Source organism: Nicotiana attenuata, unplaced genomic scaffold, assembly GCF_001879085.1.
Source record: "Nicotiana attenuata strain UT unplaced genomic scaffold, NIATTr2, whole genome shotgun sequence".
Classification (NCBI taxonomy): Eukaryota; Viridiplantae; Streptophyta; class Magnoliopsida; order Solanales; family Solanaceae; genus Nicotiana; species Nicotiana attenuata.
In genome coordinates this window covers 254,059-267,253 of record NW_017671084.1, presented here as the reverse complement: position 1 = coordinate 267,253, position 13,195 = coordinate 254,059, and the positions used below count along the sequence as shown (strand labels likewise).

Genomic DNA, 13,195 nt, shown 5'->3' with positions numbered 1-13,195 from the left:
AAGAGGGGAAAATTATGGCGGAGTTGTTGCATGCGTTTACTACAACCAAACTTTGCCTTTGGTAACAAAATCAAACTCCCTATACAAAAGATTTTCAAAAGTTGAATCAAGATCCTTTCAGTGATTCCTTGACGGGCATGAGATAGAAGAGTACATAAGGTTTATATTGTGAATGCAATTGTCCGTGGCACACTTGTTGACCACGTTCTTATTCCCTATCTTTGTTGAAGCGCGGGAAGGAGCAAAATTGGGACATTGGCGGTTTTGGGGGTGTTTACGTTTGTAGATAGATGCCATTCCACATCTATGACTCTAACCGTGGCTCTAATGATAGGATTGTTTTGGATGCTGGCAATTTACCTATGCAATTCTTGATACCTTACTTCTTGAAGAGTTTCTAGATTTTTTTATTCGAGAAGAGGCATTGATTGGAATAATGGTGCATATACCGATAAATCCCATTCTGACGCTTTGCAGATAATCTGGTTAATAATGTTCCCCAACAGATCAAAATGGTATGGGTTAATCTCAATTGTTATTACTATTTTACTATAATAGTGTTACCTATTTGAATGCTGATTTCGTTTCTTTTTTAATACCAGTTGATTGTGGTGCTTTTGTTGGCTAGCTTTTGCTGAGGTATTTCATCCTTGGTAAAGAAATTTCGAAGGATTAATTTTTGACATTGAGACACTTTCGCCACCAGGTGGGGATCTCTGTTATGAGGGATTGGAAGAAAAAAACAACAGTCTGGTGCAATTAGTGATGATGAAGTCACAGGGAGAACTTTTGAGGAAGAGGAAGAAGGGGGCGACCAAGAAAAGTAGTTATTGTATATTTTTCATTTACAATTGTTTCTATGTATAAGGAGTTGTGCCTATTTTGTTAACTATTCTTGCTACTTGTGAGATAACCTTAAAGGATATTATAGATGTTTTTTTTTATTTTTGTTAATTTGAGGCATCATTACACATATGTTGCTGTGGAATGAATTACATTTTACATGAAATATTTTTCAGTGCTTTGTTCCTTTAACAAAGTATGTATTTTCATTATGGTTGCAGTTGTAATGTAGCAGTTTTTATACATATGATACAATAATATACATTTAGTTATACAAATTTATACAAATTATACTCTCATTTATACATCTGTATACATGTAATTACAGTGATTGTTTGGCAACTTCCCTGTTTTGTATTTCTACCATTTATCAATTATATTTTAGTTACCATTAAAAAACAGGAAGACACTTTTATTGGATAAGCAAAAACATGTATAATGAAACACATGTCAATTGCTTGTGACTTAACTAATCAACATTTGTTAACTCTATTTGTTTGTGGAAAAATTAACTACTCAACATGAAAACAAATGTAATAGAAGCGTTTTGTTTCCAATATTTATTTTTGGTCGATTCCTACATGTTTTTCCTATTGTGACCACCTTGTACACACAAGAACACGAAAATGCTCTCTTGACTCTTTCTCTAAAAGCCAGGCTTTGATCTTCCTTTCTTGGCCTTCCTGCATTTCCTTTTCTCCCTTTAGGTGGTTAGGACCACATCTTCCATCACCTCTGTTTGGGGATTACCCATAACTCTCATCTGGCAATCGAATTCACTGGCGAGAATTCATAAGATAGCTATAGCCAGAGTTTATCCTTCTTGTATAAATATATAAGTCAATACTGGCCAGGTTTCAGCTGTTTTCTTCAAATCGCCAAAGCATAGCGGACGAGGAAGTTCATCCATTTGAAATTTTCCGCAACTGCATGTTCCTCTTCTTCAGGCACACTATGTTTCTCCTTACCCTTCAAGCACAGTATATAACTAATCCGTAGCAGGCCTCGCCTGTAAAAAGTTTTTTTTTAAAAAAAAAAATTTAAAGAACATTATACATTATTATACAGAGTTATACATCCCTTATACAAGCAGTAAAATGCAAGTCCAGAAGTGACAAAGAGTTATTTATATTTTGATTCATTTTACCGTCATTTGCTCCGATGCAAATAAGATTTTTCCCGAAGGAGTTTGTCGTACTTTTCGCCAAGCTCTGTAGATGTCTTCCATTGCACTTTTTCTTTTGTTGATTCCACTGTTGTAGCAAGTGTCATGTACTCCAGCAATCGGCTACGGTAATACTGGTAACTCTCTAGCATCCTTGTTAGCTGCATTAATTGACTCTGCAATATTGGAAGTCATTACCATCGACCTTTTCACCTTGGAATATGCTCTAGACCACCTTTCGTACCCAATTTAGAACAAGTAAGGCTGCACCCTCGGATCAATTTTGCACAACTCTGTCATATGGTACTCAAACTTCTCTATCGTGTAAGCTCTTGTCAAAGAAAAGAAGATATCCTTCAATTGTTTGTGATGTTTCTTGAATGTGCGCTTTACATTCTGCCACAAGTGAAACATGCAAATACAATGTGGTACTTCTGGGTACACAGCTTTTGTGGCATTGAAGATGCTTTTATTTCTATCTGAAACTATACACATCCCTTCCCTAACTCCAAAAGTACCCTTTATCTGGACAAAGAACCACTCCCAAGATTTGTTATTCTCTGAATCCACAATTGCATACGCAAGTGGAAGGATTTTTCCTGTTTATACAAAAATAGATATTAGGATTCAGACTGCAAATTAGTCTGCAGATACCAACTGCAAATTTTATACAAATCTTATACACAGTTATACACAATTATATAGATTTATACCAACTGCAAATTTTATAAAAACAGCAGTTGTGAAATCCTATACACTTTTATACATGAAACTAAAACATTATACAAACTGCAGAAACAACGTAGATACAGTTAACTCACCAGTTCCATCTTGTGTGCAAGCAGTCAATATGGTACCCTTATATGCTGCTTTAAGGAAGCTTCCGTCAACAACCATTATCGGTCTGCAATGCTCCCAGCCCTTGATAGATGCATATAGCGAAACATATGCATAAAGAAAGCATCCATCTTCTGATTTATGCAACTTTGTAACCGTTCCTGGATTTGTTTGCTCCAACAAATAAAAATACTTCGGCAACTCCTTATATGAATCACTCGGACTCCCTCTTATCATTTCCATTGCTATTTCTTTAGATCTCCATGCTTTCATGTAGCTCACTTCAATCCCGTGTTGCTTTTGTATGTCCTCTATTATATCATTTGCGGTGTAAACTTTTTTTGGATTAACATACTTGTCCTTGACTATACTAGCAATTATACTCGAAGTAGCTTGACGTTGTGTTAAGTATCTTTCACCATAGCCGCATGTGTGATTATTATTGTAACTTCTCACTTGAATATGTTTGCCTTGAAAACGGGAGAAGATTTGAAACTCCAAGCACAATTGTCATCCAGACATGTAAGGTGATACCTAGTATTATACATCATTCAACTTCTAAATACACTTGTATACAAACTGCATATATACTAATTTTAATACCTGTATACAAATATATACTACTTTATACATATTTATACAACAGAATATACAATTAATGACATACCTTGTTGCGCTTGATCTCTTCACCTTGAATTGGAACCTCTCGCGTACAGCCAAGCTCTTCATCACATTCATAAGTGTCTCTTTATCCTTATAAACTTGATCCTCCTCAACAAATTCGTTCAACATATTATCTATTATACCCGTGTTTTCACTAAATTTCGTATTTTTAATCAATTCAGTATCAATAATCTCAGTGCTATCAGTTGTTGATACATCTCTAGAATTTGAATTTGTAGCAACCAAACAACTAGAACTTGAAGCAACCACAGAACTTGTAACAACCAAATGATTTTCATAAATCTCTTTCACTGTCACAAACAGGGGATATTCAGTGAAATTCAAGTTTTTCTTCTTTAATTCTATATACACCTTAACTCCTATATCGTTGTAAATCATGACCGGTGGCAAACCAACATTTGGGACAAAGTTAATCTCTATTGTGTTTAAATCACTATCGATCCTAATCTGTTCCGAAATAGCTGCAACTAAATTGTTGTAGTTGAATGTGGACTCGATTATTACACAATCACTGACGAAATTCACAAACTTGTTTCTTCCCATTCACCATTATGAAGAAGGTAAACAGGAAAAATCTCCATCTAACAAAAAATTGAAATCAAAATTGCAGCAAAAAGGAGAATTGCGCTGCTTCGTAGCAAAAAAATTGAATAAATTCTAGATGAAGAAGAAATGCTAGGGTTTTCGTACCTGCATTTATCGCAGGATCTCGTTTTTGAAGTATTTGGGGGAAGAAGATTGGAAAGAATCTGAGAAAATCCAGCTGAATGAGAGAAAATCGCGTTTGGTAGTCTCAAAATACCGGAAATAACGCCCCCTTTTCAGATATGGGCCTCTAATTTGTGGGCTACTCAATTGTAAAGTTAAATATGGGCTACAAAGTTGAAAAGGAGGCAGCCCACTTGTTTTAATGTGAAATTTTTCCCAATAAAATGCAGGATACTAATACTCCCTCCGGTCCACAATAAGTGACCAATTTACTTTGGGCACACCCATTAAGGAAATACTAAATTCTAGACAAAAGTAGTTAGTATGACTAAAGTACCCTTAATTAAATGTTGCAGCATAGTTAATGTGAGAAGTAAAAGATTTTTTAGGGATATGTACATGAGGGTAATTTTGGAATAACAAATGGAATTGTTTCTTGGTTATATAACTGGACACTTATTTTGGACCAAAATAAAAAGCAAATTGGTCACTTATTGTGGACCGAAGGGAATATCAAATTATTTGTGTACATTAAATGCAAGACGCATACAAATTTCTAGATTAATGCTTTCAATGAAAAATGGACACCAAATTACAAGTATTTAAATCATAAAACCAAGTTTCTGCTTGTAAATGATGGGATTTCAGTTGACGAATTCATTAATAAGATTTTTGAAGTTATTAAGTTCAACAGGAACAAGTTTGAAGCAACAGTATGGCTTAATATCAACCTAGGTACCGGCAAGGGAATACATGTAACAAAAGATGAACAACTTACTTCCTTTATGATGCTTTTAAGAAATGATCCATACTACAAAGGCTACAAATTTGTTGTTGATGTATCAGAAATACTTTCTGAAATTTTTACTGGAGATCAACAACAAGAAGGTAATGCAATAATGAAGATTGACAATCAACAATTATTGCAGCCAACCACATATATACAAGAAGAGCAACACATGCCGATTTCCAAAATTATAATAGAAAATGAGAGAATAGGCCAACACTTTGAAATACCACACACAATCGAAGAGAGAAAAAGAAAAGCAAAAGGAAAGGCAAAATAATCACCATTGATAATACTAAAAGAAAATGCATCATTGGATGATGTAAAATTGGGGTGTGTTTTTCAAAACAAAAAAAAAATGATTAGATGTTTTTGCTTAGCAGCAATCAAGGAGGTTCTACGTTGAAAGATCAACTACTACAAGATACTCTTTGATATGCAGTGATGAAAAGTGTGATTGAACTGTTCGAGGTCCAGAATTAAGACATCAACACTTTTCAGAATAGTAAATTTTTAGAGAAAACATGAATGCTCGGTTGACATTAAAAAGTCCAACATAAAATACTGGATAATAAGACTTCAGATGTCAGACTTTCAATATAATATACTGGAACTAAATTTATTAGAAACAATAAAACTCCATTAAAAATATTGGAGTAGAATGAAAAACATAATCAAATGCAAAATATCAAAAAAAAAAAAAAAGATACAAATTATCACTAAAAACAAGTTATCATAAATAAGAAAGACTCCAGTATAATATACTCATCCAGTATAAAATACTCTACGCCAAGCCTTCAGATATTAGACTTCCAATATAATACATTGGAACGAAATTTTAAATTACATGACAATAACTCCAGCAAACTATACCGGCATAAAAATCAACAAACTAATTAAAAGGGGGCATAATATACAATGACTTCCAGCGTAATATATTGGAATCAAATTTTGAAGTATGAAGTCCAGCATATTATCTGGATTTCAAGTTATGACAAGAACTCCAGCAATCTATAATGCAGTTGAAGAACAAACTACTTAAGAATCCACATCGACTGTGAAATATTTTAACAACTTATGAAACAAGTTACGCAATGATTACAATATAAAACTAAGAACAGAGTATCAAAATTATCAGAAATAAGTCGAATAACTCAACAAAAAAAATCGTCGATGTTAAAATGCCACAAAAATTTAAACGCTCACATTAACGAAATCAAAATTAAAACAACGAAGTAACAATTAGAATGAAAATTCAACAGCAGTATTGTAAAAACAACACTTATTCAGACGAAATTTGAAGAAAATTTGACCTAACCCAGACGAAATTTGAAGAAGTGTTCTCGAAAAAGCAAAATTCGTGCAATGTTCTCAAGAAAGCGAAATCCATGGAGTGTTCTCAAAAGCGAAAAGCGATCTAATAACGAAAACTAACTAAACAGGACATTTAAAAGAGAAGGGCAAAAATATCAATTATCTATATATTTTAAATTAAAATGGCTAGAAATCAATGACATTAGCTAATGGTGGCTAATTTTGGATAGCCAGCCGTAAAAATAGCTATGCCATGCCATTTTGACATTTTATCGAGCACAATAGTTTGGACAAAAGGTCAATTGGATTGGTAGGCCCAACTCAATTCGGTATGGTGGATTTCATTGGGTCTGGAAGTATAAGGTTAAGTGACTTACATGCCCATAATGAGTTACCTTCAAATAATATTACATATTTTCTTTTGAATTTCACGTAATTTAATATATTTTATAAAAGTTATATATTTTAATCTACTTTAATGTATTAAGTTTTAAAATTGTTAATTAATTTATGACTGTGTAAAAGTCTAAATTTCATTAAATCTTTGAAACAAAATATTATACGTAACTCAATAGTCACAATTTTTTTTTGAAAATAATTCTTTAGTCCAAACACACAAATAACCTGAAGCTGATCGAGTCTCTAACCTATTTTTGGCTAACTAAACCTTTAAATATGTTAATGAGAAAAAATTACTTAGTATACATATTGGCCATCCACCTTCAATTAAAATAGCCCAAATGTCAAACAAACATCATCTTTGAATTGGCCAATATAACATCGACTTGTCTTTTCCATGCACTAAGCCATGTGGTTTTCCTTGGTAATTCTTACATGGGGTGTGTGTAACTATAGTCTATATATCTTTCATGTCCTAATTTATATGACACTTTTCAATTTTTGAGATTCAAACTTCATAATTTTCATTTTATATTTGAACATAGATCATTAAATCTTTTGAAATAAATATTTGAACTATGTAAAAAATATTACAGAGCAGCTCGGTGCACGAAGCATCCCACATTCGCACGGGATCAGGGAAAGATTCATACCCTAAAGTGGTGCATGTGATGTAAGCACTAAGCAGTCTGACTTAATACAAGTATCAATGGCTGATTTTATAGTTCGAAGTCATAACCTATAAGTTACACGGAGACAACCATATCATTGCTCCATGCTCCCCTTCTAAAAAGTATTATAAGTCATAACTATTACTAAAATTATTTAAAAGACATATAAAAAAATTATGGTAGAAGAACAACTTGTTGAACTCAACATCCCACTACCTTCAAGTAAATTGGGACGGAATGAGTGTCATATATGACTGTTTCTTCAAGATTGACAAAACAGATGAGAAAAGATAGGGAAAAAAATCCCAAGAAGATAAGAAAGTAAGGACTATACCTATCACAAGAAGAGAAAGTATCATCGAAAAAAGGAATAAAAATCAGAATCCAAAGGCTACTACATCAGTACTGAAATAAATTCAAAGAACTAAACCAAAAAAAAATTAAATACGAAAATTAAAAATCATACTCTGTAGTAAAGCTACTACATTAAAATCAGCACTGATAAAAAGGTTCTGTACAACATCAGTGTATTGAATATCAATGTGTACACCATACTAAATGCTTATAACAGCCTCATTTAATATGTCTTGCCTCTACAAGAATCCCAACTAGGGGACCAAATTTATTGACCAAAATTCCTAAAAATTAAGAAAATTACATAGAATCCACGTGTTAATAATTATAAATCACACAATTCAAAAAAAAACTGAAAATTCACGAGCCTAAATTAGTCTAGGTGCGCTCAGGTTGACCTAATAACGACCCGAGCTACGGGTTGTAAAAGTGGTCACCACATCTACATTTCCATCCCAATGGTTTGTAATTGGAGTACCTATTAGCCCCAGGTGGCTGAAAATAGTCCATGGGCATACCTTGGATTTGACTCGGTTCAACTCGGTGGTGACTCGGTATCGTTGGCACTTGAACCGCCATGCATGGGTGGCATTGGTTACACTTGTTGTAACAACTTGGTGGTGTTGAACCCAACCTTGTTTTCTCTTCCACTAATAAACCCTAAAAAAAAAAGACAATAAGAAATGAAAAAAAAATCAAGAATCATTATAATACAACTCCATAAGCATACATGCAGTTAATTGTTATATAATTTAGAGGGAATTCTCAGTTCAACTAAATTCATTGTTTTTGACTCAAATTATAAATATATATATGAAAAAAAAATTAAATACATTCAAATCTCTCTATAACAATATCGTCATATAACAATTATTCACTATAAAAACCAATTTTTTTTTATGGAATCAATTTTCATGCTAAGTTATAATATGTTCCCTATAATAACATTTTGCTATAATGGCCAAAATAATGAGCAAATGAGTCTGTTACAGAGAAATTTGACTATATATGAGAGTTAAATAAGATCAAACTCATTCTGAATCAACCAACTCTAAATTCTGAATTCGACTCTGAACCTTATACTTATATTTGAGGGAAGGGGGAGGAGAGAAATAAACAAGAAAATTTACCTGAGTAGAGTCTTGGGGTTTGTATTTGTGATATAAACAATAGGAAGGAGAGAAAACAAGAATGAAGAGAAGGGCAATAATTGTGGCTTTGATAGGAAAAATTAAAGAGAAATTAAATGAAGTGTTAGTAACCATGGTAGCATTTTTTTCCAATTAATTAATATAACTTCAGATAATCAAATGAACTATAAAGTTTAAGTTGGGAAAAGAATAAAGAAGGAAAATCTCAGTTATATTTAGAAGTAAAAGAATGAGTAGGAAGAGAAAAATGGAAGAAATAGGCTACAAGAAGTACCATGATTTTTAGGTTTGAGAGAGGAGAAATGAAATACTAAAAGAGAGAGAACAGAACTGCAGAAGAGAGTAAATCTATGACTTTTTATCTTCTTATTTTTCAATTATTTTACAATGAGGGAAAGACAAAAGATTGAAAAGAACAAGTCAAGAAAAAAGGAGAGACAGACACAGGGAGAATTGGTACAGAAAAAAGGAGGAGAGCTCCTTGTTTTTCCACTAGTGAGGGATTGGCTATTATTAGTAGCTGCTTGTATGGTGATGGATTAAATGGAAAAAATAATACTAATAAAATCGAATAAAGATAACAGGGTAGTTAATTGCAAATATAAGGAGAGGTAAATGTCCAAATTTATGGGGCAAAGCTCACTTTTAGCGCACGGCTAAAACTATTTATATCCAGTAATCGTAAAAGTATATAAAATTTATTTATTTATTGTACATAACATAAAAAATATATACAGTGTGTGTATATATTTTACACTGAGGGAATATATATACATTTTTTACTATTGGCTTGAGAATTTTTCCAAATTTTCGTTCATTGTCATTAACGAAAACCTAGCGTCAACTTTTGATTTTAATGGTTTAAAATAGCTTTCGTGTTGGAACTCTATTTTGGGTTTAAGCCTTAAGAGTAAGAGCCGGTTTGGATTGGCTTAAAAACGTGAATTTTCAACATAAATAATTTTTAAGCCAAAAAACAATAAGTTGTTACTTTTGATTTGATTTAAGCAGTTTTTAACTTATTTTAAACACGTTTTAACTTTGCCAAACATTAAAAAAAAAAAAAATTAGAGCTTAAAAGCTGATTTGACCAGTTTAAAAGCCAATTCAAACGCCCTCTACGTCTTTTCCTAAGGGCAAGGGTAATAGTAGAACAAATTTAGCGAATGACAAATCTACATTTCCATATAATTAGAGGGTTCACCCTTAGAGAGTATTTACAATTAAGTTAACTAAAGATGCGAATTTATTGTTAAGAGTATATTGTAAGTTACTGATGATGTAAATAATATTTAAGCAATCAAATAATGATTATAATTAAGATGACAAGAATCAAATTGTTTTTATAAGCATTAATCGATAACTAATCTACTATTATTAGAGGACAAATTACATTAGTAATGCAAAACCCCGTTACAACTTCAGTACATATAAGTTAAATCAAATATTTTTTTTGTGACTTCATTTTCCAACTGCTTCTTCGTTCCTTCTCCATAGCTTCCTCTCTATGCACAACTTATTTTCTAGAAATCTTTTTATTTTTTTCAAACAAGTTAATGGATGTCGTTTCTCGAGTTAACAAGGATATATTATTTTGCCACATTGACTATATCCTAATAACTTCTCAATACTAAAAAAATAAATAGAAGTAGCTACAAACTTCTAGTTAATCTGTAGTTACATCCTTGTAGCAAATTGAATTTTTTAATAATCTATTGCTAATAAATTGCTAAATAGGTTATAGTGACAAATTATTCTATTTAGCTATAGAATTTATCTGGCGCTAAACCTAATGACTGTACTTTGATAACATATTGACAGGCCTATTTCCATGTATGTAGGTGACATGATAGGCGAATTTAGGATTTAACGTTTATAAATTTCTATAGCAATCTTTGTTATATGCTCCGCCACCGGACATAAATATGGTTAATGAACAATAATAGTGATTTTTGTTGCAAAATCCATATTAGAGCAAAGAAGCTATAAAGAAATACAATTCCTACAAAAGAACACAAAACTAAAATGTATCATAACTCCATTTTTATGCAAAATTTTGGTTAAAACAGTCACCTTTTCCTCCTCCTAGCAATCTTCACAGTACCAAAAAACCCGACCCGTTTCTGCAAATCTTCTCTCAACAAAAAACCTAACAATGCCGCACAACAACAGAACCCTAATGCCCAATCTGAAACCCCTCTTTTCCACACATTAACTGAAAACCCAAAAAGGGTTAAACCCAAAATCCCCAAAAATACATCAATTTCCAATTCCTTGGCCAAAATCAACCACAATCCCACACCAATGATTACTAATAAGACCCAAAATCCCCAATTTATCTTCTTTCTTCTTCTCCACCCATCAAATCCATGACCTCTCCAAAACCTAAATCCACCTCCATTTCCACCTCCAAATTCTCTTATAATTAAATCCAATGGCTCCGGCAAAATATTGAGCTTTGACGCAATGAAATAGGCTGATTCTAGCATGATTTTGGTTGATCTGACGAATCCGGATTGCCTTTTCTTTTTCCTCGTCGACGCAATTGGATTCTGCAAATGGAAATGGGAAAGTACGGCATGTTTGGGAAATGGATACGAATAGTTCGGAAAATCAATGGTTCTTTGAATTGGATTTGAGAGGAGTGAAGGGTACTCTGAGAAAATATACTTAACTTGAGTGCTCTGCATTTCGCTCTCCTCTAAAAATCACTAGTCTTTTGAACTAATCTTTTGCTTTTGTCTTCGTCTCTTTTAGCATTATAAATCTTGATCAGGCTAATTTGATTAATAAAAAAAATAAAAAAACAATACAGCTAGCCGTTACATTAGACACTCCGGATTGCAATACGCACGTCTACCAATTAATGACATCACAAAATACTCATATAATTACCTAATAAATAATAAATCGTGAAAGTACGTCTATAAACTAAAAACAAGTTTGTTAATTGACCCCTGGTATATAATAGGTTTAAATTATACACATTATCAGTGTAAATAATGGTTACATCATTAGATTACCTTTACTTATTATAACTAAGTAATATTTTACTTTAAAATAATTTTTATAAGGTTTAACTATGAATATATACTTTTGATAACCTGATAATATAAATATTTCGTCAGAGACGGATGCAACGTATCGGTATCGGGTTCAATTGAACCAAATACTTTTGACGCGAGACATAAATTTATATGTAAAAATTCATTAATATTGCAATAAATAGCAATTTAAATCCATAACTTTAAAAAACCCTTAAAGGTTGAACTCATAAAACTTAAATCATAGATCTGCCACTGCATATCGTTACGGAAACAATATACTTATATAATTATACCTTAGAATTATGAATGCGAGGACTATAAAACTATTCGTAAGTGTTGTATGTATGTCATTTTTCAGGAGAGACAAGAGTAGTGTATGTTCTACTAATAATTTCGGGATTAGATACAGAGTTATTTTATTTCGTGTTTGGTTGTTTTTAATTCGAGATTACCAATTCCTAGATTAATTTATCTCACAATTGTGGTATTATACTACCCATATAGAGGATAGTATAATAATTCAAGGATTAATTAACCCAAGGTTAAACATTAAAATGAGAAAGATGTCTTTTTCGAAGGCTCTTCCCCTAAAGTCTTTTAAACAATCCAAAGTTAAAATTGAGAATAAATTAAAAGTTTATTCCAATTTATCTAGTATACATCAAATATATATTTATATTATACCTCATATATTTCATATTTAGACATTTATCAATAAAAATATATTCACTAAATATTTCTGTTATTATTTAATTTTCATATTATAATCCCATTATTATAATTCCAAAAACTTTCTCCTTCCAAACGATTCCTTATTAATAACATAACTAATTGGTATAGAATAAGGTTTAAGTTATATACACCATCAATGTAAACAATATTTGCATCATTAGGTCATCTTTACTTGTTACATCAAGTAACATATTTTACTTGTTACTTTAATGAACTAGTCCCCCTCCTAAAATCATATCAAAATTATATTTTTGATTTGTATTTAATTACTCCTCTTGCTCAAGTACTCTTTTTGATGAACTTTTATTTCCTCTATCTGCCCATCAAAGATGAGCTGTTAATTTTTGAAGGAGCGGGGAAAGAAAACATTTAAAAAGGAATAAAAATTGAGAAAGTAAACAAAAGTCATTTTCGTTTCCTTTTTTGGTTTGAAAGTAAATTAGAGGGAGATATAAATGTTAAGTCCTTACCTCCTTTTTTCCTTCTTTTTTCTTTCATAGTTT

The 13,195-nt window shown here is 32.0% G+C and overlaps 2 protein-coding genes and 1 long non-coding RNA gene across 3 annotated transcripts in view; 1 reads left to right on the top strand and 2 right to left on the bottom strand.

Annotated features, from left to right (window-relative positions):
- Positions 1–638, top strand: part of LOC109205808 — a 1,454-nt gene extending 816 nt beyond the window's left edge. The window contains exon 3 of the mRNA XM_019368561.1: positions 603–638. Coding sequence (XP_019224106.1) covers positions 603–638 — 36 coding nt within the window. The remainder of the gene's footprint in view (positions 1–602) is intronic.
- A 7,223-nt stretch (positions 639–7,861) lies between these two features.
- Positions 7,862–9,364, bottom strand: LOC109205810. Its single transcript, XR_002064730.1, has 2 exons — positions 8,893–9,364; positions 7,862–8,422 (listed from the first exon to the last, which is right to left on the bottom strand). It is a non-coding gene; the product is annotated as an uncharacterized LOC109205810 (long non-coding RNA).
- Positions 9,365–10,839: 1,475 nt separating this feature from the next.
- On the bottom strand, positions 10,840–11,679 carry LOC109205809. The gene has a single exon (XM_019368562.1). The coding sequence runs from the start codon at positions 11,601–11,603 to the stop codon at positions 10,983–10,985; it is 621 nt and encodes a 206-aa protein (XP_019224107.1). The 5' UTR covers positions 11,604–11,679; the 3' UTR covers positions 10,840–10,982.
- Between the last annotated feature and the right edge of the window lie 1,516 nt (positions 11,680–13,195).